General features: G+C 45.1%; 1 protein-coding gene across 4 annotated transcripts in view; it reads left to right on the top strand.

Annotated features, from left to right (window-relative positions):
- SCAPER (S-phase cyclin A associated protein in the ER) overlaps positions 1 to 23,286 on the top strand; it is a 147,010-nt gene that overhangs the window by 34,720 nt on the left and 89,004 nt on the right. For all 4 annotated transcript variants that reach the window (XM_037155898.2, XM_037155896.2, XM_037155897.2 and 1 more), the window contains 7 exons: positions 1,114 to 1,269; positions 2,206 to 2,348; positions 4,953 to 5,034; positions 6,368 to 6,520; positions 7,074 to 7,181; positions 17,842 to 17,978; positions 20,622 to 20,687. In XM_037155898.2, coding sequence (XP_037011793.2) covers positions 1,114 to 1,269; positions 2,206 to 2,348; positions 4,953 to 5,034; positions 6,368 to 6,520; positions 7,074 to 7,181; positions 17,842 to 17,978; positions 20,622 to 20,687 — 845 coding nt within the window. The remainder of the gene's footprint in view (positions 1 to 1,113; positions 1,270 to 2,205; positions 2,349 to 4,952; positions 5,035 to 6,367; positions 6,521 to 7,073; positions 7,182 to 17,841; positions 17,979 to 20,621; positions 20,688 to 23,286) is intronic.

Genomic DNA, 23,286 nt, shown 5'->3' with positions numbered 1-23,286 from the left:
AGCATGGGCCTGCAAAGCAGAGAGGGTCACCAGTTTGATTCCCAGTCAAGGCACATGCCTTGGTTCTGGGCCAGATCCCTGGGAGGGGGTGCTCATGAGGCAACCACACATTGGTGTTTCTCTCTCTCCCTCTCTTCCCTTCTCTCTAGAAATAAATAAATAAAATCTTTTTAAAACACCTCTACCTAAACTTAAAATCACTAAGATTTTGTCTTTTTTATAGAAATTGTTAATTTTATAGTGAGGTCTGTGTTCCATTTTGAGTTAATTTTGTATATGGTATGAGTTAGGGCTGAGAGTAATTTTTTTTCCTGTGGAGAACTTGTGTACCAGTACCAGTTGTTCCAAGTACTTTCGTGTGTTCAGTGGCCTTAGTCCTGTTGCTGTGAGGCCGCCGGCCCTGTACATGTGGGTCTGTGTCTGAGGGTCCTAGTGACCCACGCGGTGAGGTTCCTGCAGCCTCTGCTCCCGTCACAGAGCGCGAGCCTGGGCATTCCTGCCCGGTTTCCCTCCGCCACTTCACCGCACTTTTGTGGCTTTAAAGAATGCAGAAGTCGACCCCGCTGGCTCTTCTCAGCTTCATCATAAGCTACACTTGGCCCACACAGACTCCTCTCTGGCAGCATGGGCTCCTGAGAACTGCTGTGCGTGAAGGGGAGGCTGCAGTGCCTGTGGCTCCGTACCTGTACCCGGTTGTCAGCCGGAATGTGCAGGGGAGAGTAATTGTTATTTAGGGTTTGTCCACACTCACTAGAATGGCGTGTATGTGCCTGAACCTTAGTGTCATTTGGGTGGCTGCAGGTCACTGCGACGTTACGTAGAAACTTTATAACGTGGGCTTCACGCCCCTTCATTTGTTTCTTGAACTAAAAATATTTTCTATGGCAGACTTTTTTAATCAGTTGTTACCGAGGCCAATGGACTTATTATATCCAGTGGGTTGTTATCCATTTTTGAGGTAAATATTGAAAGAAAAGACTCATAAGTCAGTAAGTTTTTGTTTTATGCCTCACCACTTGTTTATGTTACAATATAAAGACTACTACGTTTATTTTTGTGATATGCCCGAGAATTAACTTGATTTGAAATTCACTTCCCCTGTTTTTGTTGAAGGTAAATGAAATCGCCTTCATAAATACCCTGGAAGCCCAGAATAAACGTCATGATGTGTTATCAAAACTGAAGGAATATGAGCAGAGGCTGAATGAGTTGCAGGAAGAACGTCAGCGGAGGCAGGAGGAGAAGCAGGCGCGTGACGAAGCCGTCCAGGTAGGATTTTCATGTGGGAAGCGTGTACTGAGCACCTGCTGTATCCCGGGTGTGAGGGGGGGAGGATGCTGTGAACACGTTCCTGACTGTGAGGCAAAATACCTGGGGAGTTGCGGGGAGGTGGGGGGTGTCCAAGCGGTTTCAGAAGCCTTAAGAGTTGGGAGATACTTTTCTAATTCTTTCGCCATAGGGTTATCTTTATTTGTAGTTGTATAGATTTATGAAACATATTTTGTTACTGGTAAACAGGAGGCAGGAGAGATTTTGTGCACTGCCTGGGGAGTGGGGGTGAACTGAAAGAAATGCATCAGTGCAGCCAGTAATACGGCGGGAATTAGCAGAAGTACCCCACCGGGCAGGAATGTCCTGGGGGGCACAGTGTTCCACAGTGAAGCTCACCCTGTGTCGATGAAGCCTTTTCCACCTTGATGATGATGATGATAAGTACAATTATTACTGGTGTTTCAGCACAGATACAATGTGACTAGATCAGAGTCCCCCAGCTGGTACACAGTGGGGTCTGGAAACACAATTAGGGCGTCCGAGCCGGCACCCACTCACTGAAACGTACTGACTCCCAGCACCTCATCTCCGCACCACAAGCTGGTCTTCAGTAGTTCCTTTCTGGAAGCTTCCCTCAGACTCGAAATCTGTCCGCTGCGCCTTGTTCGTGATGTTCAGGTGTTTCTACAACCATTTCTGAGCACGAGGCTTTAGAAGTGATTTAACCAGGAAACATTATTAGGTTCTCAGAGAATATGAGTAGCATAGTATCTGCTGAAAGTAGCTTTTTATTCTGATCACTATGTGTAACACTGGTCAGTGACAAGAAAACCAGGTATCACCGACGTTTGATTATCCGTGTGTGTCACAGCTGTGTCACCTTTAATCCCTTCACACGTGAGTTTAACATCTTACCACACACCTCTGTGTTAGGAAAGAAAGAGAGCGCTGGAGGCAGAACGGCAGGCCCGTGTGGAGGAATTGCTAATGAAGAGGAAGGAGCAAGAAGCGCGGATCGAACAGCAGAGGCAGGAAAAGGAAAAAGCCCGTGAGGATGCAGCCAGGGAGAGAGCCAGGTACCTCACCTGCCGCCTGATCCTGACGAACGTTTTGCAGTGTGTGAATATTCACATCAGGTCATCAAATGAAGCCAGTTGCTGTCATGTAGATTTTTTTTTTTAGAAATAGTCCCAATACAGAAATGTAAATAATTTTGATTTATAGGCATTATGGCATCATATTAAAATGAAACCTTTTGAACATTTCTGTTAGATGGGAAACTTGATATTTTCAGATTTTTTTTGGTTGCAAGAGAGTTTGATTCTGGCTTCATTAAGCAAAGGGAAGTTTTAGGAACACGCTGGGAGAATAAGTGATCAGAGGTCTGAGGACTCGCCTTGGAAGTGGTCAGGCATTGAATGGCAGGCCACAGAGGCTCAGCCATGGTCTTTGGGTGGAAACAGTCTGGTTGGCATGTTATCACTCTGATTACGATAAATGACCTTTGGCCATCCCTGCAGTTTAAAAATCACTTGTTTAAAATGCAAAGGGCCAGGAAAAAGCATTTCGTTGGCGAAACCTAAGTCCCTTTTGGTGCGCACCTTGCTGACATGTGGTTTTTTTCCTGACCTTTTAATTGTGGCCAATTTGGTGGATGAAAAAATTTACTATCCAAGATTAAAGGTAAGGCTGAGCAGTTTTTGCATACTTACCAACTACTCAGTTTTTAAAAATATATAATGCCTGTTTAAGTTGTTGCCTATTTCTTTATTGGGATCTATTTTATTGATGTTTAGGAATTACCTTTAGTAGATACTGCTTCCTCACCAGCTACACATACTGCACATGAATTTGGTAGGTTGTGGCTTGCCTTTCACTCTTATTGTGATGTCTTTTGATTAATATAATCCTTGATTGCAGTGTAGTAAAACTGAAAAGCTGTGATTTGTGCTTGCTAATCTTGTTTATGAAATTTTTTTTGTTCTGAGTCATAAGACACTCTTTAAAATGTCGTAGTTTTTCTTTAATAGTACAGTGCTTACCTACTAAGAATTTATTTTATTGTGTGGTTTGAGATAGAAATATAATTCCATGCATTTTCATATGAATACCCTAACGTGTATTATTGAAAAATCAGCTTTTTCCTACTGACCTACTAAGTTTTCTGACATAAACCAAGATTTTATGGGTACCTGGGTCTGTTTGTGGGCTCTGTCTCCCGGGCCAGGGGTCACTTTTTTTTTACTCTCTGCTTTACTTATCAAAGCTCTGTAGTGATTCTTGGTGTTTAATGCTATCGCTCCCTTTCCTCTTTATCAGGACTGTCTTGGCCCTTTCATGTTTCTGTGTGACTGTGATTTGCCTTGGTAGGTTCTCTTCATGGTTGTCCGACTCTTTACATGACTGTTTTCCATCAGATTTGGGGAGTGTGTGGCTGTTCTTTCTCTGGGTCTTTCATTGGCATTTCTCTCAAGGCTCCTCTGAGCTCCCTTAGCGCCTCGGCTTTTCCGTGGTTTAGATGCCCTTGACTGTGTGGAGGAGTGGTCAGGTGTTTGGTGGAGCGTTCCCCAGCTAGGAGTCAACGGATGCTTTCTCATGGTTAGATCAGGGTCACTGACTCCGACTGGAGGACCACAGGGGTAGATGTGAGCTTGTGTTCCTGACTTGTCAGAAGTTCATGCTCTTGGCTGGACCAGACCACTGATTCGTTCACTTCGATCCCTGGGGAAGACAGTGTGTGTTGGGGTTCTTCACCGTGTGAGTTACTGTGAAGACCCCCCTTGCTGTGCTGTGCTCCTCTTGCTGTGCTAAGCCACCATGCACAGCGCCCCCTCCCCCCGGGGGATAGAAGAATCCCCCTGTAACTTATTTGCAATGAATCCCACTGATTCACTGATTGGCTTTGCATCACTGTGAACCCATGGATGTGTTTTTTATCCTTTGGGTTGTAAACCAGTGTTATGTCACTCATTTTTTTGCTCAGCTTGTTCCCACTTTGGACCTGGGGAGTCCTTTGCGTGGCCTGTGTGTCTTGGACGCACCACGGCTGTTTCCCAGACCTCCTTCCTCTCCGGCAGCGCAGGACGCTGCAGACCCATCCTGTCCTCTGCGCCGCTCCCCAGAATCGACTTTGTCCAAGGGTGTCTCATCCCTTCTGTTGGAACACTTTTGTAAAATGTTTTTCTTTCTCTGCTGAGATTCCCAATTTGTTAAATCGCTGTCTTAATATTTTTCTTTATTTTGGTGCACTTTTCATTATTTGAACATGTTTCTAACAGCTGTTTTGTAGCCTTTGTCTGCTCAGTCCCACAGTGACCTCACTCAGAGAGTTTCGATGGGAACCCGGCCATCGCTCCCTGTGTGTCTCCTAATGTGTCTGTGATGGTTTCCTCTTCTGCTTGTGAGCTCGTGCCTTCTCTGCTCTTCTCTTGTGGTTTTACTGGCATGTTTAAGTGACAGTGTCCTAGAGCTAGTGTGTAAACCCCTGCCCGGGTCCAGAGACCTACTTCATAACCAGTAATCTTTGCTGCTTTCCAAACACTCAGTGAGCAGCTCATCTGGGACTTAACAGTCACTGACAAAATTAATACTAAAAAATAACAACTCTTTAGCATACACAGGCCTGTGAATCCTAACTGAATTTTAACCACGAGGTTTGTTCCTCCTCCGTGTTCTCACAGAGACCGGGAGGAGCGGCTGGCCGCGCTCACAGCCGCCCAGCAGGAGGCCGTGGAGGAGCTGCAGAAGAAAATCCAGCTAAAGGTGGGGACTCGCGTGTGACGCTGTGACGCGGTAGCACTGTTGGTGGTGCAGCAGAGGGAGTCTTGCTCACTGAACAAGTGTGTCCTCGTAATCTTTGGGTAACAAGACATAGGACTTGCCCACCATCGTATGGGCTACTTCAACTCTCTGAAAACGAAATTTGTTTTAACAAGACGAAGCAATTGAGGGAAAATATTAAACACACTTTAACCTTTCTTGTTTTTACTGAGCAGTGATTTGTGCATTTGTAGCTTGGGAGGTTGTGACAAGCTGGCATTTGTAGAAGGTCTTCACCACGAGCACTGCAGTGTCTGGCAGTGTGAACACTTCACATTCTGTCCCAGCTGTTTGTGCGGTGCCTCCTCACAGAGGGAGTGGGTTCCGTGCGGCAGCGCACCAGCCTTGCTGGTCGTGCGGCCCGAGGGCTTTGTCCTGCCTTTAAGTTTAATACAGGGAATGTTTACCGAGCGTGTGGTAGGCCTGGGGACAGACGTGAGTAAGACATGATTCCAAATTTCAGGGCACTCAGCTCCAGTGGGCGGTTCCAGCAGAAAATGTCCACGGGGATGAAGGCTTGTTTACACAGAGCGCTGTGGAAGTACAGGGGGCACTTAGTCTTCATGGAAGGTGTCGGGGAAGTGATTTGAGGGAATGATTCCTGAGCTGAATTGTAAAAGACGAGTTACATGTATAGGGAAACGGGTCCCTGGGTGGGATGCCATTGCAGCCGTATAAAACGTGAGCGTGGAGACAGGTCCAAGGTGGTGTTTCTTAGTGTGTATGTTTTTTTCCTCGGGGAAGTCACCGGAGGTACAGACAGCTAGAAGCGCAGTGGGCGTGGGGAAGAGGTCCTTGGCCTGACAGGCCTTCTCTGCTGTGAAGATGCGCTGGGCCCTCACCCCTGGGTCGGCGTTTCCTGCAGCCGGTCGGGAACTGCTCCCCAAAGGCGCGCCGTGCGTAATGCGTGGGCGGAGGGTTGCTTCGTGGGAGCTCCGTTGACTGGGTCTTGGCTGATGCACAGTGACACGCTACAGGCTTTATAAAGTTACATTTTAAAAGCCTTTCTAGCTCTCGCTTACTATTTCCCACGTTTACTTGACTGTGGAACCTCTTCCAGAAGCACTAATTAACGCCCCAGGGTGCGCCTCCCTGGAGCCGCTGTCGGAAACGTCGCTGTATGTGCGGGGGAGGTTTAAGGGCTTTATGCGAATTGTCCTCCTGTTCAGGTTAACGTTGAATTAAGCTGTCCTATTATTTTATAGAAATACTTTTTCAAGTTATCAGTATACATTGGATAACGTGGTATATCGTCACACTCTGACTTCATCTGCAGCACGATGAAAGCATCCGAAGACACATGGAGCAGATGGAACAGAGAAAAGAAAAAGCTGCTGAGTTGAGCAGTGGACGGCACGCAAACCCCGATTACGCCCCCAAGCTGACCCCTTACGAGAGGAAGAAGCAGTGTTCTCTGTGCGGCGTCCTGGTGGGTGGTCCTTCTCAGCACGGCGGAGATGCATTACGGTTTACGGCTGCAGTTTATTGGACTGCGAAAATGCACTCTCCTTGATTTTTAATACTCGGGTCAAGGCATCTGCCGAGTACCATGAATTCTGTTGGGTTTTTTTATATGCAAAGTAAGCAGTACAAAAATAATATCAGCATTTAGGAGTAGAACCACAAAGTTCCGAATTACGCAGCTGCCACTGGGATGGAAGTGTGCCTGCTTAGTGATGGCCCGAGGCAGTGCTTTTCAGTATTGGAACCAAAAAGAGGAAAGGAGTGTTTTCAGTGCCGAAGCCTGAACCTTGATACTTAGAGGAAGTGACGTCCCATGAAGGTTGGCTGTAATGGCCCTTTTTGGACCATGTGTACCCAGAGGATTCTCAGAATTCCATCCTAAAGAAAACGTTTGTAAGCCTAACACACAAATACTGCAGTGATGTCAGCCTGCTTATAATGTAATGGGTTGAATGGGCAGCGTTGAAAATGAGTTGTAATTCAGTGTTGATCTCCTGGCTTTGGGCGTGTGCTTTCAGATCTCTTCAGAGGTGTACCTGTTCAGCCACATTAAAGGAAGGAAGCACCAGCAGGCGGTGAGAGAGAGCAGCAGCATCCAAGGGCGGGAGCTGTCCGACGAGGAAGTGGTGAGCTCTCCTCTCCCCACCGGGGGTTCTGTGTGTGGGGGGTGTTTCTGTGGCTACTGACGACTATGGAACACTCAGTAACTGTACTAGTATACAGATGTGTTGTTCTTTTAGTGCACATATTAACAAGAGACATAGAAGTGAGAACTAAATACTGCTTTTTATGTCACTTCAGTATAAAACAGGTTATGGCATTTTTATACTTTAGTAATATAAAGAAAGAATTATTAGTGATTCTCTACCATTCTTGGCCAACAGTTGACAATATAAATTTCATATAAAATAATATGCTATTTTATATGATAGTATATATGATAATGTACTAAGTTAATGGTAGTATATGATTTAGAAATTTTTGGAAATACATCATTTATCAATTTATAATTATTATTTCAATGGAATTTAGACTTGTATAAGTGCTTTTGTAAATTTTTTTATCCAGATGTCTTTGAGATATGGATGGCATCACTAATCTATGAACTTAGTGGTTTTACTTGTAATAACAAATTTCTAAAACTACCCAAAGATGAAAAAAACCCATGTTTGTTGAGCATCTCCCAAGAAGCCCGGGAAAGGTTATTGTGGTCCTCTGAGAGCCTTACTGAGTGTAGGTGCGGATGATATTTAACGCACTCCCCACCCTTTTTTAATCCTCGCCCAAGGATATGTTTACTGATTGGAGAGAGAGAGGGAGAAACATGGATGTGAAAGAGGAAAACATCGATTGGTTGCCTCCCATGTGCACCCCGACCGAGGGTCGAACCTACAACTTTCTGGTATATGGGATGATGCTCCAACTGGCCGAGCCAGCCTCTCAGGGCGTGGGTTTGTGTTTTAAGCTAAGTGTTAGTACAAAAGAGTTGAAAAGCTAAAAATTTTAAGGTTTATAAAGTACAAAAATTACGGAAAGCTAAGGTAATTGAATTATCGAAGACAGATAATTTTAAAAACAGATTTAGTGTAGGCCAGGTGTGCAGTGTTTGATCAAGTCTACAGGTGTGTGCCGTCCCGGCCTTGGCCTTTGCATTCACTCCCCACTCACTGCCTCCCCCAGACAGTTCCAGTCCTGCGAGCCCAGTCGCCGTGCGTGCCCTCCCCAGGTGTCCCGTTGTACTGCACCTTCCCATGTTTAGGTGCAGAAGTCCTTGCCATTGGGTTGCAGTTGCCCACAGCCTTCAGTGCAGTGACAGGCCGTGCAGACTGTGGCCCAGGGGCAGTAGGCCACGCCACACAGCCCAGGTGCGTGATGGGTAGGCCGCAGCATCTGGGTGCGTGTAAGTGCCTCTGTCACGTTCGCACAACCCTGAAATCCACTCTCGCACTTCTCAGAAATCCAGAATTGCTGTCACTAAGCCGTGCAGGACTGTGGTGACTTTAGTTATAACCCCTTCTTCCCAAACACAAATGTGTAGTACAGCACAGGAGTTATGTGGTATAGGAAGGCAGTGTTTTATTTCTCATGTGGAAATTTCATTTTTAATCAGTGAAGGTATCTATCGTAAACACACTTGTTCTACTTAAAGTTATTACTTGTCATCTGTGATGTCTTTATATTATATACGTAAGGTCTGTGACCCATCTCTGGCACACAAGATTTTATTTATACCACCTCTGACCTAATAAAACTGTACCTTTGACCTTATGCATTTGACATACCAGATAACTTACTCTTGATCTTTGACACATTTTGTTTTAAGCCTGTTAAATATAATAGGTAGTTGCCCCAAAGAAAGGTTTAGTGTTTTGCGTTTTTATTTTAATTTGGCCTGGAAATTTTTAATGTTTCTTGAGCCTTCACACAAAGAGCTGTTAGGTGTTTGATTTTCTCTCTTTTATTATCTTAGAATCCAAATCATGAAAGTGTGTGATTCTTTTAAAGGTCAAAGCAAATGGTGCTAGTTAAATGCATTCCAGAAATTAGTATTTTTGTGTGCATTGCTAGAGAAATAATGCAGTTTGTTTTAATTAATACTAATTTTTTCGGTAGTTTGCTGTTTGATTCATCTGGAGAAGCTGGTGCTGATTTTTGTGGGAGTTGTGTGAAGTATATTTAACCCTATATAAAGAATTAGGTCAAAAAGTTAATTTAAAAGAAATTTTGAGTCCATCTGTTTCTGTTTGTGAGACTCCATGGCTTTAAAAGCATGAAAATTATACAAGTTCTGTACGTGAGCCCATGTATATAAATACATAGAAGGTAATGGTTCATTTTCATTTAATTCATGGAAAGTATGAAAAGGAGTTTCATGAAGGATCTTATATTAATCATCATGTATTGGATGTATACAAGCAAGAGTGGCTTCACAAATTCCAAATTAGTATACAACTCGGAAAAATATGCTACTTAGGCAATTGAAGGAAAAAAATGAAATGTTCAATTAGCAGAAACATAAAGACGTCCCTTGTTCAGTGAAGTACTAAGTGGAGCCCTTGGCCAGAGGGTGTGGAGCGTTGAGGTGGGGGCAGTAGCAGCCGCCTCTGAGAGCCGATGGCAGTGTGGGAAGTGGCAGACGATTCCTAGCCGGTCCGTTCCTCCCCTTCCCTTGTCCTTGCGAACCTGCTGTAAACAGAAGCAGAAGTATTTACCCTCTTGTTACAACCATGTGAAGAAAAATCTCGTTTGCTTTGCAACAGAAAATCAAGGAAATGAACAAACTAGTTACTCATTTAGAATAAATCATTTTCCCCCCAGTATATCAGTAAGTTAAGTTTTAAGCTAGAGAAATAATCCAAAAACATCGTACCTTTCTTAGAAGACAAAACTTCCATTGCCTTCATTTTCTCTTTCCCGGCATGGGAGGTGATAGTAGCTCTGTGTGTGAGGGCACGAGGAGACAGAGAGGATGCACAGGCACTCAGCATGTAGCTCACACACGCGTGGGCCTGATTCTCACTGGTGTTTTCTTCCCACCATTTGGAGTTCTTGTGGTGGTACATTCACTCACAGCGTAATTAGGGTGTGCGGAGGCTGCGTGGCTGTCTGTCCATAGCTGATTCGGCCTCCTTCATCGTTCTAAACCTTAATGTGATCCAACAATCTAAAAAGTGTCTCTAGTTAGTACACGGCCTCTTTTGAGAAACAGTTCTTAGTCCCCGGCCACTTGCTCCTCTCCTCACTGTGGCGTCAGTGTGTGGAAGAGCGTGGCTGCGTGATCCCACGTCAGGAGCACGAGTTGGATCTTGGTACCAGTGCCCTCTCCCTTGTCTGATTCCCGGCCTGTGTCCTGGTTCACCTGTTCACTTACGTGCTCTCTGCGCCACCACTTTGAGGAGTGGCTGGTGAGCTTGCGATCTGCTCTTCCCAGGCCACCCCTCAGTCCTCTCTGCCTGCATATCTCTGAGTCTTGGGCGTAGTCTTTGTTCTGCCCCCTTGAAGGCCGTCTGGTTTCCACTAGCCACAGGTTCACAGCATGTAGAATGGGGCCTTTGGGAAAGCCAGGCCACAGGGCCTTTGCGACCGCAGAGCGTGGCGCGCGAACGGAGCACGGCCAGCACCGGTGCCGGGGCAGCTGCGGAGATGGTCCTCTCCGGGACGACACGTTTGGCCTCACTCTCCCTTCCGAACACACCTGTCTTCCCTGGGAAATGCACTGTCCTTCTTATTTTCCTTTTTCTACCTCCAAATTTCTCTGGCTGAAAAGGTAAAATTATTTTAACCTCTTCTTCCTCTCTATTCTGACCAAGTAACAGCCTTCCTCTGTGACTCCCAGACACTGAACACATGTGAAAGGTCATGCACGGATACAGCTAGGGGTCGTCAACCTAGTATTTGTATGGTCTGTCTTTTTCTACTTTTAATGTTTTGGTGAAATTCGTTATAAATACCTAAGGGCATTAGATGTATACATGCTATTAGCCCAACAGTAGTGAAACAATTATCTATGATATACTCACCACTCAGGTTAGAGAGAATCTCCTGGCAGGAAATTCTGGGTTTCTGTGGTTGTTTGTATGTGATTTTGTTTGTGAAAGATATTTTCACTGGGCGTAGATATGTAGCTTGACAATTATTTCCAAGAATTGACTGGGTATTATTTGCTGTCTTCTTGCTTCCATCTCTGTTTCCGTCTGTAATAGGCTGAGTTTGTTCCTCTTTATTCTTTTTCAGAATTGCCCTGGCTCTTTCTCTGCTTTTCAGTTTGTATATGACCTTTGCAATTAATTTATTAAGCTATGAAAATCCCATTAGAATTTCAAAGTTGAGGTTGTGTTGCGATTACAGATGAGGTTGGTGACCGTAGATACCTCTCGAATGCTCTCTCACTGGCGTCGTTCTGGGATGCTCCTGTCTCGGACTTGTGTGTGTGTGTGCGCACCTCACCGAATTGCTGAACATTTCTTATGGGCTCATTCTATCTTTAAATAATTATTCGAAGTGTTTCCTTTTAAACAAAGAGGTGTTTCTAAGGTCATGGATTAGAAGGGTGGCAGGGTCTTCTGTTTGGGTTCCTGTGAGGGTGGGTGTGTTGGGGGGTGTGAGGTGACCCCTGGACTTGACTGACATCTGGCACAGGGGCAGCTTAATCTTCTGTGTAGCGCTCAGTTTTGAAATCACTGCCGCCAAGTGAGCCCTGCTTTGTTTTTTATTTCAACTTTTATTGCATGACAATCAGCTATTTTGGCTAGATAGCTTCTATTTTGGGGAGTTTATTGACTTTCTTTATAGCTTAATACATTATACAATTTTAGGAATAATACGTTTTCCCTCTGGGTATGTATAATGTATTAGATCAGATTTGTTCATTGTTATGCAAATATTTTACTGTCTTAACACTTTTTTGTCTGTATTAATTTTTTCTTCAAAATGGAAAGACTGCTAAAATACTGTTACTATTATTTGTGTCTTTATTTTTTGGTACACACGTCACATGGGCTTACATATTTTATCCTGCCGATGGGTTTTACTATCTCAGGGTACGAAATCTCTCTCTCCAGTGCCTCTCTCTTTGATGTTACCTTTGCACAGCAGTAACCCTGCAACCCTCATTTGGGGGAGTGGTGCCTGGTCAGTCTTCCCCTCCTTCCCCCCCCTTCTCTGCTGCCCCCTTCTGCATCTAGGGGTAACCCTAAAGAGTACACTTTTAGTTTAGTAATTTTCTGTCCTAGAAAAAAATGACCATGCTGTATGTCATCCTTTTGGACTTCCGCTTTTCCACTCAATGTTATGATGCCCAGGTTCACACAACTTGGAAACCCGTTGCTGTTTTTAAAGAGCTTTGCGGTACACCCGTCACACACAGAACCGCACGTGTTTCCAAGTCTGCAGTGGAGTGAGTCTGGGCGTATGCGCTCCTCCATGAAGCCACCGTCCTTGTCAGGAAAGTGAGCCACGTGTCACCTTGCCTGCTGGGTCCCTGCTGGCTTTCTGCCCAGTTCTATCCATTTTTGAGAGGGATACTGAAATCTTTTGATTTTAATTGTGAATTTAAAAATTTCTCTTGGCAATTAGTGTAACTTAAAGTTGTGTTATTAGGTATATAGACACTAGTGATTTTCTTGTGCTCCTGATGAAGTCTACGAAGTAACCTTCTTTCTCCTTGTGACATTCTTCACTCCCTTGTCTGATACTGAGATCGCGACTGCAGTTTCTTTGGTCTGCTGTCGGACTGGTGTAACTTCTCTCCCCTTTTACTTCGTATTTACATTTTTGTTTTGTGTATATGTTACACTTAGTTTGTATTTGTGTCATATTTACTGTGCTTTCGTACTTTTAGGTATAACCTTTTCCTAAACAGTGAAAAGTTGATAGACTGAAAGGGAGTGTTGGTTTCGGTGCCATCGAGCATGATGTGCAGCCACCGAGACCCCCAAGCCCTTGTCCCCAGGGCCATTAAAGCCACTCTGAGCGGAGGAGTCCGATGGTTTCTGAGCGCTGTTGTTCCTTCCGTCTTGTGTTGAAAGGCTGATGCCATTTGTGACCTGTGCTGCTGTTGTTACTGAAATGTTACTGAGATGATTTCTCAGGATGCAGCCGGATGGTTCTGCCACTTGCTGTATTTGCTGTCTGAGCATCCCAAGGAGACACCTTGGGTTGCAAGGCCTGCCTCAGCACAGCTGGACTGTCCCTGTCACAATGTGGAGCTTAGACCCCTTTCCGTCTTCAGAGCGTGATCAATTAGTCAGCGTGTGCCCTGAGCCTCGCCTTGAGTCATCTGTTAGACCTCAGATTAGATCAGGAAGGAGCATCAGAATCTGCAGAAGTAGTCTTTACGTCGTTTATCACCTTCACCCATCAGAAGACTGATGGAATATTTATAATTGTCACCGACTGGCAGGGGGACAGATGGTGGGCCATCGTCCTTATCAGAAGATGGCCTTTTCTCTTTTCATGGTGTCGGTTTCATAGTATTTCATTAGCTTCATTTTTCTCATCTGTCGTCTCCAGCAATACAATACATAGATTGTAATATACGAAAACGTAAGTGTGTCCCACACCTGGAGAAAGAGACTTAGCAGAGTTAAATCTTGTGTATAATTAAAATAGCCTATAAAGTTTGCAAAGTTGTCATTGCCATATGTGTTTGATTTTTCAAAATGATGCCGTCACAAAGAGCATTGTTTCAACAGAAGGCATTATGTTTCAGGCAATATGTTTTTCAAATTTACTGTTTGAAGAAATGTGCAATCTTATTTACATATAACGGAACTCTCAGAGTTTTTATTTTATTTTTGAAGCATTTATTCAGCACCTGCTTGTGCATTTTGCATTCGTACATGTGCCCGGGAAACACAGACACACACTGTGGTGTGAGCGGCGTCTTCAGTTTGCGCTCTCTGACCAGGAATGCGCAGTGTTACGAGTCTCTAAATGTGTTCCGTTAAGCACAAGAGAACTAAGCTTGGCACATGGTGCTTTCATTTTTGAATAGTGTTTGGATAATATATGTGGATGCTTTATTCGATGTGGCTATGCCATCCAGCAAATTGGTGCACACCGGCTTTTCTCTGGACTGGCTGGGGGATCACCCACTGGAATAGTTTTACGGAGGAGTGGTGTCAATCAGAATACCTGTTCACTACAGGTGCTTTTGGTCATATTCTGAGTAAAACTCTGACACCCAGGGACCCCTGCCTGTTTAACTGAAGCACGTGTCACAAGCCCTTGACACAGAGTAGGTCGAGGACGCGCAGAATGGCGTTGAGAGACGGCGGTTTTCCAACCGCAGTGTGGAAACCCCAGCATCGTTTTCTCACCTGCCTGGTACCTAGGCCTCCACCCCGCCCCTGAAGGTCAACTTTTGGCTCCAGAGAAATACGCCTCTTGAGCATGATATTGGATTTCTCTATAAAAAACATTTTTTGGATTTCCAATAAAAATATATTTGTTGTTATTGTAATGAAGCTTTGTTCTTTTTGTCAAAGGAGACCTTTAAACCCTTTTGATCTAGGAAGAATAACATCCCTCAGATTTCTCAGTTCTGTTCTATAATATTTCAACGTAATGGGAAGCAGATTATCTCCTTCAGTGTATCCATGTGCCACATTTTATGAAATGTGTTTATTCTGAGCTGACACTTGAGAGAGCTGTAAAAATGGAAGCTCTCCTATATTGTGTCTTTCATATTTCCCTATTATCCTATTTTTAGAACTTTTACTTTCTTTCCCAAAGATCATGAACCTATCTACAGCTTAATTTTTTCATGTCTTTTTTTCTTTCTTCCTTCCTTTTTTTTCTTTTTCACAAAATAAGGAATTATGAGAACCTTTAGGAGGAGTTTGATAGAATATCAGGGTCATAAACCTCAATATTTAATATAGTAAATTACGTTACGACGGCCAGAGCTTTGGTCTAGGATGCCATAAAAGGTAATTAAAAGAATAAGAGGGGTATAAACTCTGATGAGATCATGTCTGTATGGTATTAGTTTCCTTATATACATTTATTAGTATTTCATGTTGTAGCAACGTTACTTCCATGGGAAGTCACAATCGTGACTTAAAAAACAGAGTTACATTTTTTAGTGTGTATGTATGGAATTAGCCACCCTCACCTAGCTTTTGTTCTTTTCACGATGATTCTTAGAATGTTAGAAAAGAGGGGACGTTAGATTTTATCATCTGCTGCCTTTATTTTACAAGTGAGGAAACTGAGGCCCGGAGAAGTCAGCTCTGTCACAAGCCGTGGAGTTTATTCTGGGGTAGACTCCTTGACTCAGTGCTGTTTCTAATGAGTCAGCCTGCGCTTCTGTCCCCGAAGAAGAAACTGTCCCCTGTTAATGCTTATGCAGAATGAAAGCGTCAGATGGAGTGGCCAGCTGAGAGCCCTTCCGACGAGCACGTGGGAGGGCGGGACCCTGTCAGGGCAGGTGTGCACTTTTTCTGTGGTGTTGAGGAGGAGGGAGATGCAGGGGCCTTTTGGGTGGTATTTGTCCTGACCGATTCATATTTTGGGAAGGACAAAGTAAATCATAGATACCGTGTCTCCAGAGTATATTGTGCTTTTTCTCGTGCCTGTGGCATAGTAATTAGCATTTTGAGTAATTACGAAACAATGAGTATATTTTTACACGGTGATATTCCTTCTCCCACAGTACAAGTAAGCCTACAGCAACTGTAACCTTATACACATAGACCCTGTTTTCTTTAAGGAGTTGGCTTTTCCTTGCATTTTCTTATTAGCATTAATTTTGCAGTTAATATTAATACATATAAATTGTAGAATATTTGAGAAAATAATGCCTACTGTTAATATTATCGATCTACTCATTTCTGCTTTTTACATCTGAACCTATAACTCTTACACATTTATATATAAACTGTATCATATAGATTTTGAACCCTGATTTTCTTAGTTATTATTACACGATGGATGTTTTTTAATATTACTGTTGTTTAAAACTAATGACATCTGAGTAGTCAGTCTCCTGTGGATACGTGGGCTGCGATTTATGTAACCAACTCCCTACTGCTGGTCTTTCATTGTGTTAATAAATCTCACTGCAGCGAATATATTTCTAGAGAGATATTTTGGTACTTCTCTATTTTCTTCCGGTAATTTTGTAGAAGTAAAATTATCTAAAATACCCTTATTTTTTTCCTGAGTGCCTCATTAAATGTTAAGCAGATTGGGGCCCTGAGGCGAGTTGGTGGTCCGCCGAGATCAGGGCCCCCAGAGGCTTGTCTCTGCGGAAGCAGTGCTGCAGGGTGAGAAGCCGCCACGCTGCACGTCAGGAGGAGACGGCAGGTTGTGTATTTTCTGGTTCTTGCTGGTTCCTTGGAGTTTTAAGAAAGGATGTCATCAAGGATTGGAGCACAAAGGTTAGGTTCTAGGGTCCAGGCCATGGCCCCAATCATACGAGGAATCTAGGACGTTGAGTAGAAAGGAAAAATAATTAAGCCACCCAATGTTATAGACTGGATTCCTGCTGAGGCCAGTCTGCAGGAGAGGGGGGCTGCCAGCCTGTGTCCACAGGGTATTGATTCAGGCCCTCCCATGTCCCAGTTTGCAGGAGGGGAAGTCAGCAAATGGGCCTTCAGACACAGCGGGCACTCACCATTCCTTTGCCTGGGATTCAGTCACATGGCTCCCTCCAGCTCTGAGGGTGGCTGGGCAGTTCAGGCCTCGGCAGAGGTGTCGTGTAACCGGCTGAAGCTCTGTTGCTGTGCGGACTGCCCTGGAGCACTGTGCTGGTGTGACTTGCCAGTGGGCAGGTGGATGCAGGGGCTGATTGGGCTACGGTTCAGCCCGTTGGGAAAGACTGCAGTCGGGGTTGAGATCTTCCATCAGGATGAGCCTGGCGTCTGATTGTGGTGTTGAGGTCTTGGCCGCTGATGCCCTTCTTAGCTGTTACGGAATGGATGCCTTGATTTATTAGTTCCTGCATGCAGGGGTTTTCTAATTCTGCGTTTTATTTTCATTTATTACTTTGAGTACACTTATAAAGAAATGCTGTCTCTCATATACCATGTGGTTACTGAGTGGCAGGATAAAATTTTGATTATTTACTAGTTTTCAAGATAACGAATTGGTTTTCTCTTATCCTCCAAAGGTGTCCAATTAATATACATGTAATTATAAACTTACAGGTAAACACTTTGGATGAGGTTTAATCATTTAAAATGTTCTTCTTTGAACCTCAAATCATGCCACTTTTAGGTAGTGAGAGCCTCTTGAAGTTCACTCTGCAGTTCCTTTTGACATGAGCCTAACTGGTTTTCATAGTTTTCTTGGCACTTGGTATGGGAAGATGTTTAGGTTTATGATAGCTGTTTTGCTAAGAAGCCTTGGCTGTTTTTAACGAGAAACGATATTTTAGGAGTGGGGATGCTCATCTTTTCTTTTATAGCGAGCACTCCAGGTATCAAAGACACGGGCCCTCTTTCCTCTTTCCCTTCAGTGGACAGCGATCCCCCCTCCAGTCCTCCTGCAGCCTCCGGCTCTGGCTGACTGGCCGCTTGCAGAGCAGACCCGCGTCTGCAGACTGCCTCCCCTCCTGCCTGTGTGCTTGCGTTGTTAGCACTTTGCTGATGTGCCTTGAAGGTTTGATGAGTCAGTGAAAGTGTCCAGTAAAACAGTAGCATCCAGAGCAGTAGCGGAAACCAGTGTGTCTAGAGGTCACGTTTACCGCCTCTGTGTGATCTTTTATACCTGCTGTTGTCTGTAGCGGTGCCGCATGATTTCTCATCACCATCTCCGTCATTGCTTTTACTTGTCTTGCAGGAGCATCTTTCCTTAAAGAAGTACATCATTGACATTGTGGTTGAAACTGCAGCTCCGCCAGAGCCACTGAAAGATGGAGAAGAGCGGCAAAAAAACAAAAAAAAAGCCAGGAAGATAAAAGCCCGCATGAACTCCAGGTATCATAAACACCCTTAAAAACAGAACAGAACTATCAGTGATGTAGTCTTGTTAATGTAAATTCAAGGAAGACCCTCCACCCCCCCAAAAAAGTTTAAAGTTGTTTACTTCAACAAAGCCTTGAAAGTAACACTGATGAGCCTAATTTATAGCCACTTTCTTTGATTGAGAAAGAAAACTGCATATCGATCTAAAGCCCTTGCCTTCACCTGCTAAGAGCTCTTCTTATAATTTGATGCAGAAGCTGTGCCAAACTTGTGCCTCCTCCAGCATGCAGTCGTGTGTCTGAGTGTGTGTAAACCAAGCCTATTTCTCTTTCCAACTATTGATTTTTAAATGAAGTATTAAAGAAAATCAATAGCAATCAACAAATAGAAGTCTGCTGGCTGTAGTGTCAAATCCCATGACTAGCTTTAATCAATTTGCTTGCCTGTCACAACAAGAAAAAGTTCAAGAAATATCTGGAAATGGAAAGTGAGTTGTCAGACCTGTAGTTTATCATCAGCCTCAAAGTGACATCCGAGGATCAGACAGCTGCGTGGCGCATCGTGACCTCAGAAACTCTGTCATCACCTGATGACGGATGAATCTCGTCCGAGGACACAGTGCAGTTCCTCCTTCGTAGATATGTTGAGAGAAGGTAGTCTGGATACGTGGTTATACCTTTGCTCCCAAATCTCTTGAAAGGTGGGGGCACTGGACCCTTGGGAATACAGACACGTGCACTTAGAGTGGTAGTGAATGGCAGTCACTTCTGTGCAGTTTCCAGTTTCAGTGAATAGAAGGGTTTGGTCATCATTTTTCAGAGTCAGTGAAAACTTCAGAGCAGTCATGGAAGCAAAGAATACAAGAGGCTTTTTTGTTGTATTTTTGGGTGTCCCTCCAAGTTTGTAAAAACAGTTCCATGGTGAACTTCAGGGGGTGACAAGCCTTCGTTTCTGGTTTACACTAAGAATCTGCTGAACTCCTGACACCGGAATAGCACAGAGCCCGTCCTTTGGACTTTTTTCCCCTCTGTGGGCACAGTCACTTGGTGGGCTAACCCAGTCGTGTGGCTTTGAATATCCTCTGCATACCAATTTTATAGCTGCAGATTTACTCACACTTGGTGCGCACCAGACCAGCTTCTGCTCTTTCCTCCCCGTCCCAACCCCTTCTCTTCCCTGAGCTGACCTCACGTCCAGCCCAACTGCCAATAGTGGCAGCTTTGCTTAAAATATGCCCAGCATTTGACTGTTGAGCTTCACTGCCCCCTGGGGACCCCACCTACCCGGTCTCTCACCTGGTGGTCACCGTAGCCCTCAGCTGGTCTCCTTGTTCCTGCCCATGCCCACCTCGTCTACACGCTGTAGCCACAGCGAGCCTAGTAAACGTCAGTCAGGGCATGTCATTGTCTTTTCTCAGAACCTCCAGAGCTGAGAGATTTTCCCCCCACAGCCGTCCACGCAGCCAGCTCTCACCTCCTTCCCTGTCTCCACGGGAAGGTGCACACAGCGTGTGTGTCACTACCACAGACGTCTTCCTGAGCCCGTTTCCCCTTTGTAAGGTGGCGATAACGCCATGTCGAGCTGCGAGGGCCGGGGGAGACGGTCACTGTGCAGCTCCCGGCACAGTGCTGGGGGCTCATTCCACCGCCCCTCCTGTGGGGTCAGAGCGACTTGCAACTACAAAGTGGTTATTTCCCCATTTTGATATGTCTTAATATTTCACTGGTAGCCCTGAGCATGTGGAGGTTTAAATAACATATCATGTAATATTTCATTCTAGTTCAGTTGTTCCTTTGTTCCCAGGAATGGCCTCTGCTACTTTCCTTTTCCTTATCAGGCTGGTTGCAGTTCATGTCTTTCATGCTTTATGAAGTGGAGTTTATTTTTTTCACCTGTCCTTTTTGTCTGGATTGGTATATATTGTGACCAGTTCTTTCATAGGTAACTGGACTGATTCTTTGAGGCTAAAACCTTTTGGATGAGCAGTTTAAATTACCTTCTTGTCCCCAAAAGAGAGATTGACAAATTAGGTTGCATGGATGGGTTGCGGTGGTGACACCCATGTTAGACGGCGGAGGGTCGGTGGCTGTTGGCCTGATGGCTTCGGGCTGCAGGGGCCTCTGCAGTGGCGGGAAGGGTTTATCGTAGGTTTTTCCAGTCATGTGGAATTTAGTCAGTAGCAATAACAAAAGCAAAACAAAACTCGTCTTTTAAGTGGTCAAATTATTTCTACTGCCTTTTAAATTACTTATAAAGTTTAATGATTACTCTTTACCTGTATTTAATTTTACATTACACACCTTTTGAGGTGCATAGACACTTAGCCACCTGAACTACCTTGCAGAAACTTAATATGGTTTCAAATATAATAATTACGATTTTAACATTTTGAAAAATAAGCATTGTTTTGCACCAGGTCTATAAACTTAGAAGTGTTTTTATGAATCTGCTCTCTCTCCTATGAGGAAAGGCACATTTTTAGTCTTTTGGGGCAGCATTCACGGTGTTTTAAAGAAGCGGTCTCAGAAATCAAAGTGTTAAAACCAGTGTACTAATGTTCCTAATTTGGAAAAGGAAAAACACAGCTAGGATTTTTTGTTTGTTATAAAAATTAGCAGCAAAATAACTAACAATGATTAAACTTTTTCTCTTCAGGGCCAAAGAATATGAAAGTTTAACAGAAACAAAAAATTCTGCCTCTGACTCACCGTATAAAGCAAAGTGAGTATTTTATCTTGCACTTTGGTTCCCCATCTCCTTGGTCCCTGCCTACTGCAAAGTCTGTCTGAACCATCCGCATGTGTCCGTGATCACGGGCTGTGTGTCCGCTGCGTAGGACTTTATTCTCCTTATGCAGTGCCGTCCCCCTCAGGGCAGTTTCTCCAGGGGACGTTTGTCTCTATGTGGGACGGAGGCTGGCGCTTTGGTTATCACAGCTTGGGAGACGGTGCGACTGCCCTGCAGGGCGGGGAGGCCAGGGGTGCTGTGAAACAGTCCTCAGGGCACAGGACAGTCCCCCCAGCAGAGAAGCACTGTGCCCAGAGCGTCACGTGTGCTGACAGGACAGGTTCTGGCACGGCTGCTGGTCTTGCTGGGGGAGATCTTTCCGAACTGTTGTGATGGCTGCTTTTGACAGGTGAGGACTTAGACTCCATGACGACAGAACCGAGAGGCACACGGAAATGTCCCAGTGTGCTCCTCTCCAGCACGCTGCCCAGCAAGTGCAGCAGACAGGTTCCCCCGCTGGTGATGACGAGCAGGCTGCTGTGGTCTCGAGGTGTGAGTCTGGGGTGTAGGATGTGCCCTGGAGGCTTCATGCTGTTGGGCAAAATCATGCAAAACGTACCCAAACACTTATATGCAAAGGTGATGTTTAGTGGTGACAAAGGTCAAGAAACACTTAAATCCCACAAATTGAGGGCTGTCTATAACCGTACAGTTGTTGATAGGTAGGCCGTAGCATTTTAATGTAGCAACTATCACAGTTAGACAAGAACATCCCTGCATTGGGGGTGGCTGGAGGCAGTAGTGGCCCTGGGGGATTACTGAGCCCCAGTTGGCTGAGGTGGACATTGCTGGGGGGAGCTGAGTGTGGCGGCTCAGAGCCCCCATGGAGTGAAGGGAGCCTCTGTGTGGGCAGGCACATGGCCTGGCCCTTCCTGGCACAGGAAGTCAGAGCAGTGTGGAGGCCTCTCTGCACAGGGGCCCAGGTGAAGAGGGCCAGGGTGTCGACACCCATGTGGGGTGAGAGGAGGGGAGAGCCCAGAATGGACAGGTAGAACCCGAGCAGTGAGGGAGCAGCAGAGACAGGGAGGTGTCTGGGCTGGTCATCAGTCAGGTGTTAAGGACAGTGTTAGGTGAGCTGCTCGCTGCCAGAGAAGGGAGTTAAAGGTACCCAGTGACCGTAGAGACACCGTGTAGTGATGATCTGGAATTGCAGGTATCACTTTAACTCGTAACTGCCAGCATATAGAAATATAAATGGAAAGAAATGTAGATGTAAATGTGTAGGGATAGATGTGTGGCATATAATATATCAATTTGCAAGGTGACATACACACGTCCTGAGCCTGCCTACCGAGAGTGGCACCCTGACAGCATCGAGCGTGTGCAGGGCAGCCCTTGAGTGTGCGGTGAGCGGCCTGGGGGGCAGGGTGGGGCGTTGCGTTCTTTCCGAGGAGCAGGGCTGCTGTCAGACGGGAATGGAAGTGTGCAGTGCAGGAGGCCGAATCCGAGCACCGACGTTTTCACCTTACATGGGGTTTTCTTGAGACCTTACATTTAGAAATACAGGTTTGAGCATATTGTTTGAAAATGGAAGGGAAACCAGTGGCCTTAAATTTAGACCATGCACCTTTGAAATGGAGGAGGTGACAAAAAAGGAAAGTTAATAGGTTTGTCCAGCACACCAGGCGGACCCAGCCTGTGCTTTTACCCTTTCCCACATCTTCCCAGTGATCCCAGCAGAGGTCAGGGTTCCTGTGACAGAGGTCAGGGTTCCTTTCAGAGAGGCTTTCGCATCTCATGGTTACCACCAACAGGTTTGAATGCCGGGTTGCCAGTGGAGTTTGTTCAGTTTTTGGGAAGAAAATATCTGACCACACAACATTCTCCACAAAGCCAGTTACCCAGCGGACACTTACCATATTTTAGGGTAGGAGTTACAAAGCATCCGCTTTTTCTTTTCATGCAGAAGTGATCCAGATAACAATTTCTGTGTTAACAACTGCACCCTTTAAACTGCTCCTGTTGGTGCCTTGTGGAGAAAGTGCAGCTTTCAGGACCTCAGAATAATTGTTTACAGTATGTATGCATCAAAATCCAAGGAAGTTTTTTCTCGAGGTGGTCAGGCAGGGAGTGAAGCAAAGGGTTAGCTCGTGTTCCCTACGCGTCCCCTTGATTTGGCGTTCTTCCTCGAAGGGTAGGCTCCCATGAATCCTAGATTTGATTTACCTCGGTGAAATACAAGCCTCTTGTATTCTGTGAGTTAAAATGGTCCTTGTGCCTCCCTAAGTACCTCTGGTTTTCAGTGGACTGTGAGCATTCTTGGTAAGAATACTGCTGGATTCATCGGCATCCGCGGCCGAGGCCAGGTATCTCGTTACATGCTGTGCGGCCTTTGTTCAGCCAAAAGCTGAAGTGGCTGCTTGTCTGTCACACAGTGAAGTTTGCTGCCAATATTCCTCCCCATGATAAGGTCAGTAACTTTAATCGGATGGGACTCCAGCCCATATTCAGTTGGAAGGGAAAAGAAGTATGTTGCTCTTACTCAGTTTTTTTTTTTTTTACATCTCGTTTCACTTTTGTTAGACTGAGAACC

The sequence above is a fragment of the Artibeus jamaicensis genome, unplaced genomic scaffold, assembly GCF_021234435.1.
Source record: "Artibeus jamaicensis isolate MK-2021 breed Jamaican fruit bat unplaced genomic scaffold, CSHL_Jam_final scaffold_612, whole genome shotgun sequence".
Lineage (NCBI taxonomy): Eukaryota > Metazoa > Chordata > Mammalia > Chiroptera > Phyllostomidae > Artibeus > Artibeus jamaicensis.
This window is presented reverse-complemented; position numbering and strand designations above follow the sequence as displayed.